At 49.0% G+C, this 9,848-nt stretch overlaps 1 protein-coding gene across 1 annotated transcript; it reads left to right on the top strand.

The window, feature by feature from the left end:
* The first annotated feature begins 1,667 nt into the window (after positions 1 to 1,667).
* ARSI (arylsulfatase family member I) lies at positions 1,668 to 9,163 on the top strand. Its single transcript, XM_079966591.1, has 2 exons — positions 1,668 to 2,721; positions 7,263 to 9,163. The coding sequence occupies exons 1-2, from the start codon at positions 2,381 to 2,383 to the stop codon at positions 8,659 to 8,661; spliced, it is 1,740 nt and encodes a 579-aa protein (XP_079822717.1). The 5' UTR covers positions 1,668 to 2,380; the 3' UTR covers positions 8,662 to 9,163.
* The last annotated feature ends 685 nt before the right edge of the window (positions 9,164 to 9,848 follow it).

The raw sequence follows: 9,848 nt of genomic DNA, 5'->3' as shown, positions 1-9,848 counted from the left end.
CTAGTGCAAGACATTTGCAGCCTTTTTAAATTTATTTATTAAAAAAGCAATCTATATGAAGGCGTTTTGGAGTGAATTGCTCACCAAAAAATGGAATCTGAATGAGAAGAGGCAGCTCAGGTGCTAGGCAGGCGTTAGGGAGGCACTGATGGGCTGAATCCTGGAAGGAAAAAACAGAGGCGTTATTATGTGTTCCGTGTTCTTGAAGTGAAAATAAAGCCTGTTTTGGATGAGACTGCACTCCCCTAGAAGGAGCAGGTTTTTGGCTTGAGGATACTCCTGGATCCTGCATTGCCACATGAGGCCCACGTGGCTAGGGGTGCATATTTCCAGTTACGGCTGGTTCACCAGCTACAGCCCCTATTGGGCAGAGATGACCCATGGGCCGCACACCCCACCTCCTAGCTGCCCTATGAGGGCTGCTGCTGCACATGTACAGCCTCCCATGATTGCCCAAGACATTTTGGCACCTGAGGCAAGCCCCAAAATAGCGCCCTCCCCTCCCCACCAGGGAACAATGGGTGAGTGAACCAAGGGGTGGGGAAGATGAGGATCCGGTGTCCCTGGGATCCTGCCACCTGAGGCGGTTGTCTCACCTAGCTTGGACTGGCTCTGCTGATTTAGAATGGTGCAAGATCAAGGTTCGAAGCCATGTGCTGATCAAGTGCTTGTAGGGAAGATTCCCTGCTTCAGATTATCCTGGCCAGTGGGAGTTTGGCCAGCGCATGCGGCCATATTTTCCCAGTCGCACAATGGTAACTGGGTGACTTTTTGTTTAGTCATTTAGTCATGTCTGACTCTTCATGACCTCATGGACCAGAGCATGCCAGGCCCTCCTGTCTTCCACTGTCTCCGGCAGTTTGGTCAGACTCATGTTCGTAGCTTCGAGAACACTGTCCAACCATCTCGTCCTCTGTCGTCCCCTTCTCCTTGTGCCCTCCATCTTTCCCAACATCAGGGTCTTTTCCAGGGAATCTTCTCTTCTCATGAGGTGGCCAAAGTATCGGAGTCTCAGCTTCAGGATCTGTCCTTCCAGTGAGCACTCAGGGCTGATTTCCTTCAGAATGGAGAGGTTTGATCTTCTTGCCGTCCATGGGACTCTCAAGAGTCTCCTCCAGCACCGTAATTCAAAAGCACTGGGTGACATAGTGATACCTAAAAAGGACACCTGTCCAGCTCTCTAAGGCGAAAGGGGCAAGAGAAGAATAGGGGGAGGGTGCGCTGTGAGTGACTCACAAGTGGCGTTCAGACACACATACTAACAAACATGCATGAAGCGAGTCATGGGCCTGCACAGGCCGCCACCATGGAATACGTGAGGAGGGGGCTCCGCGTGTATTATTGTTCCTCCACAACCAGGAGATCCCGACTGGGCCACGTGGTTACATTTACAGCGTGGAATAGTGCGCTTGCTTTGGCGGGTGGGGCAGAAAAACGGGCGCGGACGGAGCCCCCTGTGAGGTGTCGCGCAAACGCTGCTTGCTCAGCTTACGGCTTGCAGACTCTGCAGAGAGACGCTGTCGAGACCGCCTGGAAAAGGAACCGCTCTTAGGACCCGGGAAGATCCTCCCGGATGACTCCTTCGAATCAATGAGAGCCCTGGGAGGAGCCGGCGCTTGAGGCTCCCCATAAACCGGCCAATATCCTGGGCAGATGTTTTACAACTTCTTGCATTCTTCAGAGTTTGCTCAGGACGGGCTTTCCTGCCTGGCTGCGCTCTCCACATTTTGGGTTTCCCGCGGGTTGGTCGGACAGTGGAGGGTGGAGGGCGCTGAAGAGGAGGACGTTGACAAAGATCTGCGTGGATTTTCGAGGCGGGGGAGTTTTAAGATTACTATTATTATTCATCTCAAGGGGGGCTAATGATGCGATTCTGCCCTCGCCAGGGATCTCCACCAGGGCAAAGCGCGGAGAGGGCCGGGAAGCCCCCGCTCCGCAGGCCAGGAGGGGGCGCAGCGGCGATGGGGGGCTGAACTCCCGCGCCACCTTCGGCAGGAGTAGCACGTGGAAAGATCCTGTCTCTCCAAAGGGGCTCCGGGACGCTCAGCCCGCAAACAGGGGCGGGGGCGGGGAAAGAGAGAATAAATAACGGCAAAGCCCCAACTTTTGGGATTTCAAACCCTGAACTCTTTGAGGGCGTCGCTCTCTCGTACCTTGGCTGATATTAACAATTGATACGATCGCTCAGGAGGATCCTTTTTGTGGCTTCCCCTAGATCGGCTGGGAAATTGTGAATCAAATCATAAAAGTTGCTTCAGGAAGCAAAATAGTTTTTTTGGGGGGGGGGGCGGAAAGAGGAGATCTCCTGCTGCAGAAGATGCCGGGGCTGCACTAGAAAGCGCTTCTTCCCGCTTTTAAATGCCTGCCGGCTCGGTCCAGCATGGCTGTGTATGCCCTCACCGGCTTCTCCCTCGTCAGCCTGCTGAGTTTCGGCTACCTCTCCTGGGACTGGATGAAGCCCGGCTTGGTGGGCGAAGTGCCCGGGGACCCGATGGGGAAGCCTCTCCCGGCGGCGGCTGCTGCTGCTGCCGCCGCTCTGGCCAGGCCGCCCCACCTCATCTTCATCCTGACGGACGACCAAGGCTTCCATGACGTGGGCTACCACGGCTCCGATATCCAGACCCCGACGCTGGACAGGTTGGCGGCCGAAGGGGTGAAGCTGGAGAACTATTACATCCAACCCATCTGCACCCCTTCCAGGAGCCAGCTCATCACCGGCAGGTAAGGGCTCTGGGGCGGAGGGGGAGGACAAGCAACCAGACCCCCCCCCCCAAAAAAAACCACACACACACACACACACAGCTTCTTATCAGGATGGTGTGGTGTGTACCCCCCGTCCAATAATTTCACATGAAACACCTGGCAAGTGTTAGGACACGGAATTCAAAAGGTAAGGTGAAGATGCCCAGGGTTAGAATCATAGAATTCTAGAGTTGGAAGGGACCCCAGAATCATCGAGTCCAGCCCCCTGCAATACAGGAATATGCAACTGTCCCATACAGGGATCGAACCTGCAACCTTGGCATTATCAGCACTACATAAAATAACAACTGGTATTATACCAGGGGGAAGATCTGCGTGCTACTTGCTGGCGGTAACTCGACAGCGTTCTGTAAAATAAGAGAGAGGGACTTTAAAAGCCAAGTGAGAAACTAGATTTAAAATAACCAAAAACAGATTTCAGGCAATTAAAGTTTTGCTTTTGTTTCCTGGATGCTAAAGATACTAGGACTTTTTTTTTTTTTTTTTTTGAGTGGGGGCACAAACAATAACCCTAACTGGGTAAAATACATCACTTTATCAAAATAGTGAAATGCAGCGTGGTTGGTGTGTAGACAGTGTGAGGATCACTGGGAGGGGATACTCATTCCAACCGTTCAGTGAAGGCGCAATTTCATTGGATGGCTTTAAACAAGTCATCACAGCTCATTCGCAGTACGGGGATTGCGCTGACCTAAGAATTACAGTTAGGATGAATGATACATGTAGTTTGAAAAGCTTTTCTTCCATTAGGAGTACCATAGAAGGATGTAGTATGTAACAGGAGAAAGCACCAACCCTACTTCTAAGACAGAGTTAAGGCAGCTGCTTCAGAGACAGCTGTTTTGGGTTATCACAGAGGGGCAGCAGCAAATTGTTATTTATTTCTTTGTTTTATAATTGTTGTATTTTTCACTGCCAGGGAGGGATAGAGGCATATGCAGGATTCTCTGCCTGTACAGTGGTACCTCAGGTTAAGTACTTAATTTGTTCTGGAGGTCTGTACTTAACCTGAAGCACCACCTTAGCTAATGGGGCCTCCTGCTGCTGCTGCGCCGCTGGAGCAAAATTTCTGTTCTCATTCTGAAGCAAAGTTCTTAACCTGAAGCAATATTTCTGGGTTAGCGGAGTCTGTAACCTGAAGGGTATGTAACCTGAAGTGTATGTAACCTGAGGTACCACTGTAGTGTCAAAATAACTGGACCAGCCTTGCATCTTATGCTCCTTGACATATGTGTGTGTGTTTTTAGTGGAGTCTTAGACAGCAAAATATCTTTAGTCAGCCCTTCCAAACAGTAGCTATTTGGGTGGAGAAATCAGTGGCGTTTGAAGACCATGCCCCACCTCTCTCTTTTAATTATGCCCTGGACAATTTATATGTTTCCATTTCCCTTAGCAGTAAGAGTGATTTATTTCCCCCCTTTCATTTTTATGAAGTACTTGGAGGCATGATCTGGCTCCTGTTATAAGAAAAGATACTGGGCTGAAAAGTACTGTAGATGTCAAGTGAACAAAAGATCGCTTGCCTGCCAAGACATAAGAAGGAGAAAGCTGTGTAGAACACTAAAGAAAACTAATTTTAAAAAAGTCTATATCAGGAATGTGCCCCTGGGGCCTTAGGTTGCAATCCTGAGCTTCTCTACATGGATATACAGTCTATTGAAATCCACAGATAAATGCAGGGACTGTTGTAAATTTTGGTTCATGAGAGGGTGAATGCAGGCTCTTTTCTATATTGTGTCTGCAACATGAGGATAGAATTAGTGTTCAATTAATGGGCATAATAATTTACTGACTGGTTGACTTCAGTGCCGTTAGTAAGAGCCTCACAGTCTGCATTGTAGGTTTAGACGTCCATGGGTGGCACAGAAAGGGAAGGGTGGATCCTGACATCAAAACCCCAACAATATTGATGGGTGTGTGAATGACATTTTCCCTTCAGCATCCTCCTATTTTGCACCTATGCACCTATTTTGTAAGGAAGAAGACATCTAGCATTATGACAAAGTATATTGTACAAACTGAAATAGTTTGCTGAACAAAAAACTCCCTTGGCCAACTAGAACAGAGCATCTAGATAGAGAAGATTATTATCATCATCATTTGTTAGTTGCTTTGTTCAATAAAAATGATTCAAAGCGACTTAAAAACACAATAGGGGAAAAACACAACAGAAAAAAACACAATAGAAAAAAATCCAACGACAATAAAAAACTAGTCAATAAACTTCAAAAAAGTGAAAGGGGGGAAATAAATCACTCTTACTGCTAAGGGAAATGGAAACATATAAATTGTCCAGGACATAATTAAAAGGAGAGGGGTGGGGCATGGTCTTCAAACGCACAGATTTCTCCACAGTCAATAAAAAAACTAAAATCAAATGTAATACAGCAACTCAAATAAAATACAAGTGTAGCAGATCCTGCTCCATGGGTATAGCCAAGGGGGGGGGGCAAGGGGGCAGCTGCCCCTCTAAATCAAGTAAATCAATAAAAAAGACTTTACTAGCTGAGGTTCGTCCCCACCCCAACATAAATCCTGGCTACACCCATTTTCTGCACCAGAAGAGACCATCTGAGGATTCTCCCAAACGCTCTTTACTCTACACTCCCTTGTATTGCCACTGTCTCAAACCACCAAAATAAGTATTCTGGATAAAAATTATGTTCTAACAGTAATAATTCCTCAAATGATTATGAAATGATCTGCAGTTTGAAAATCAGGAAGCAAAGAAACCTCCCTGATCCCATGTAACCAATCACTTTTCAGTCACGGAACAAAGACAGAAGGGACTGGAGTGACCTCTCCAGGCTATGCAGCCCAAACCAATGTAAGGGTAAGAAAGAGAGGCCAGAGTCAGCTGTGGTCACTCCTTCAAAAGGAGACTACATTTTGGACTGAATAACAGGGTGAATAGAACAGACTCGCTGTGAGTCACAATGATTTCATCCTGGGAAGACTTAACTCTACAGTACTTCCAAGAGATTGGACAGTCAGCAGTGCCAGTTAAAAAGGGGAATCCTCTTTGTACCTGCCTGGAATAAATACAAGAAGAATTCTTAAGAGCAGTTGGGTGAATAATTAGCATGTTGGCTGCAGTTTGAATTGCCTGCATGCCCAGGACAAGTTTGGAGGGTGTGTAAGGTCTCTCCCCCCTCCCCCCATGCAATCTGACTGCACAGTAACCTGGGATCAAGTCCCATTGCATTCAGTTGGAATTACTTTGAAGTGCATAGGATTGCATTGCACAATAGTTTCTCCCTTCTGGCTGAGCCTATCTATCAAGGCTACCAGTGATAGTGGTGGGTGTGGCCAGATGATCAATAGCTGTGGCTCTTATCTTTGCACAAGAGACTACAATCCAGCCAAGCACAAGCCAGAGGCTTTCTCACCTCATCCCACATATCTTCATTCAAGCAATCACAGTTCAAGGACATGTTCCAGCCAGGCAAAAACATTCAAGGAGGGTGCAGAGCGTTAGTGACCGGGGAGGCCATGCAGGTGAGGTTCAATTGCTGTAAACACAGTGGGTCACTTGCACTTACCCAAAGAGGAGAGACGAGGTGTGGGAAGCTTGGCACGGCACGGCGCATGGGGCCAGATCTAAGCCGACTCCTGCTACCATGTACCGTTTCCCAGTTTACAATGTGTTACACCCCACCCCCACCAGCAACCTGTGGTGTTGAGAAAAGGGGAGAGCATTAAAGCCCCACCCACACTGCCTCACAAGACACTACTGGGGCAGAGCAGGGCCTGGGAAAGGTTTGGCCTGGAGGGAACAATGTGGCCTAGAAAGAGTCCTGAGGGCTCAACAGAGAGGCCTGCAGGAATGTATTTGGCACCTAGCACAGAGGTCCCCAACGCCTGGTCAAAAAGCTTGGTATTGGAGCAAAAACAGGCAAAGGGTACTGTGTCACCTTAACTACTGAATGATGCACAATGGACTGGAGACTATGCTTATGCATCTGATGAGATGGATTCCAGTCTATGAAAGTTCATGGTATAATAAATCTATTGGTCTTTGAGGTGCCTCAAATGTGCATTTCTAGTCCGGGACAGCATGGTGAATAACATGGTGTGGTAACAATGTGATTAGGGCTACAGTATCATCATCATCATCATTCAATGTAGCACCGAGCAAATTGCTCTGCCACTGCAAACATTTCTGCCTTCTCCCTCACCTGTGTGCTCTTCTGGGGCTCTCCCACCCCCAACCCTAAGGGAAGCTTCGCCCCATGGCACTAGCAAAAGTCCTTGTGTGGGCTTCCACTGGCGGAACTACTTAGTTGAATCTGCCCCCAATATACATATATTAGGTGTGCCTCCAATTTGAGAATCCTGAATATGCAGCCATGGGACCTTCAATAAACATTCTCAAGTGCACCTAATGCCCTGCAAGGGCAGCTTTTTCCCTCGGGCTCTCTGCAAATGCAGAATGAGTGAAGGGCTGAACTGTAGCCATTAACGATTTCCCTTTCTGATGCCCTTTCCTCTCCTCCTAGGTATCAAATCCACACCGGCCTTCAGCACTCCATCATCCGTCCCCGGCAACCCAACTGCTTGCCCTTGAACCAGGTCACTCTTCCCCAGAAGCTGCAGGAAGCTGGCTATTCCACCCACATGGTGGGCAAGTGGCACTTGGGCTTCTACAGGAAAGAGTGCCTGCCCACTCGCCGGGGCTTTGACACTTTCCTTGGCTCGCTGACCGGGAATGTGGATTACTACACCTATGACAACTGTGACGGGCCGGGCGTTTGCGGCTACGACCTTCACGATGGCGAGAACGTGGCCTGGGAACAAAGTGGCAAATATTCCACTTTCCTCTATGCCCAGCGAGTAAACAAAATCCTGGCCACCCACAACCCCAAGGAACCCATCTTTATCTACGTAGCCTTCCAAGCTGTGCACACACCGCTGCAGTCCCCAAAGGAGTACATCTACCGCTACCGCTCCATGGGCAACGTTGCGCGGCGTAAATACGCTGCCATGGTCACATGCATGGACGAAGCGGTGAAGAACATCACCTGGGCGCTCAAGAAGTACGGCTACTATGAAAACAGTGTGGTTGTGTTCTCCACTGACAACGGCGGGCAGACCTTCTCCGGGGGAAGCAACTGGCCTCTGCGAGGCCGCAAAGGGACTTACTGGGAAGGAGGAGTTCGTGGAATTGGCTTCGTGCACAGCCCGCTGATTAAACGCAAGCGGAGAACCAGCAGGGCCCTGATTCACATCACGGACTGGTACCCAACTTTGGTGACCTTGGCCGGGGGCAACTTGTCCGAGGCAGACAACTTGGACGGCTATAACGTGTGGCCAGCAATCAGCGAGGGCAAAGAGTCTCCCCGCACGGAAATCCTGCATAACATTGACCCTCTTTATAACCATGCTAAATATGGCTCTTTGGAGAGAGGCTTTGGCATATGGAATACGGCAGTGCAGGCCTCGGTGCGGGTAGGAGACTGGAAGCTTCTTACTGGAGACCCCGGTTACAGTGACTGGATCCCGCCACAGACTCTGACCAACTTCCCAGGGAGCTGGTGGAACCTGGAGCGCCTGACAGATGGCCTACGCAAATCTGTCTGGCTCTTCAACATCACCGCCGACCCGTACGAGCGCTACGATCTGTCGGACCAGCGGCCCGACGTGGTGAGAGCTCTCCTCATTAGACTTGTCCGCTACAACCAGACGGCCATTCCGGTCAGATACCCGGCAGAAAACCCTCGTGCCCACCCGGACTTCAACGGTGGCGCCTGGGGTCCTTGGGCGACGGAAGAGGAGGACGTGTGGGAGGGAGGACACGGAAAACTGAAAAATAAAAACCGGAAGAAGAAGTGCAAGATCTGCAAGCTGCGCTCTTTCTTCCGGAAGCTGAACACAAGGCTGATGTCCAACCGCATCTGAGGGAGTAGGGGTGGTGCCAGACGCAGCCTCAAGGGGTGCAGTTCCAAATAGAATCCATGGGGCAGTTTAATCCCCCCCATACCTAGTGTGTGAAATGGGTTGGGATGCTGGTCCACTTCTTTTCCAGTGGAGGTAGGGCCCCTCCAGGTGGCCTTTTTATTGAGCCTTCATGATGGTTTGTACCTGCAACAGTTTTGGGGCGGGCGGACTGCTTTGTTTCCAATTAGCACACGTCCCATAACTCCCTGCTGAAATCCTGCAACTTTTTATCCACAAATCTTCTGTTTTCTTTGTGTGGGTCTTGGTTTTCTTGCGCTAGAGTGCAAGAGTGTCCCTCTAGGTGGCAATAATGCGCTAACATTGGGGAAGCAGTAATAAAGCGGAATGTTGTGTGAACAGTCCAGTATAAACCCACCACTGATGTACTATTATTGCATCAATGACATGTTACAGAAAGAAATCCCGGTCTGGAAGGGCCTTTAATAAAATTTGACCTAACCCACCTCACCTCCTTTTTTCTTCCACTCTAGATACTGTCCACAACAATGAATATTTTTACTGGGAAACCCTCCAGGACTTGTAATCTCTAATCTTTGAGAGCCTGCTTAGCCTCAGCAGGTTCTGGAGACTGTCTCTTCCCTTCCCTTCCTTATTTCAGAATGTTCCGAACCCACAGTTGTCAAGTGTCATCATGATTAATGAAGGTGTGTGTATCATAGTTAGATATAGTACCGCTATCCAGCAGTAGTCACGCTGAGCAAGGTCTTATCCACTACCCAAGGACCAAACCAGTTGTACTCAAAATCACTGAAAGGTGTTTGAAAATGTCTGCAGCTGCTCTGTGGATGCATCATGAAATATCATAAATAATTTTAACTTATGTAACACTTTTGCTCTGGGAAGGCGGCTGCAGGTTCTCCCCTCCCTCAAGGCTGCAGCCCCCGCCCCCGATCACTTCAGTGCATGTGGGCGGTGATACAGAAGACCTAGGACAGTTATTTTTATCAGAGAGAGAGAGAGAAAGCTGAGCTCAAACCTTGTGAACATTTTACCCGAAATATACATAATGCCTAACATCTCATAGGCAGGGACATCAGTAAAGGGTGTGTGAGCACTGCAGGCATACGGTGCGCAGAAAAAATGTAAAATGACTGAGCAATATTTACATACTGATCCAACTACCTCAT

The sequence above is a fragment of the Podarcis cretensis genome (assembly GCF_951804945.1).
Source record: "Podarcis cretensis genome assembly, chromosome: 2".
Classification (NCBI taxonomy): Eukaryota; Metazoa; Chordata; class Lepidosauria; order Squamata; family Lacertidae; genus Podarcis; species Podarcis cretensis.
This window is presented reverse-complemented; position numbering and strand designations above follow the sequence as displayed.

Excerpts from the sequence above, each read along its gene's own strand:
- ARSI (XM_079966591.1), top strand. The coding sequence starts at position 2,381 with ATGGCTGTGTATGCCCTCACCGGCTTCTCCCTCGTCAGCCTGCTGAGT. Across the intron at positions 2,722-7,262 it reads AGCCAGCTCATCACCGGCAG|GTATCAAATCCACACCGGCC; the intron begins GTAAGGGCTCTG and ends CTCTCCTCCTAG.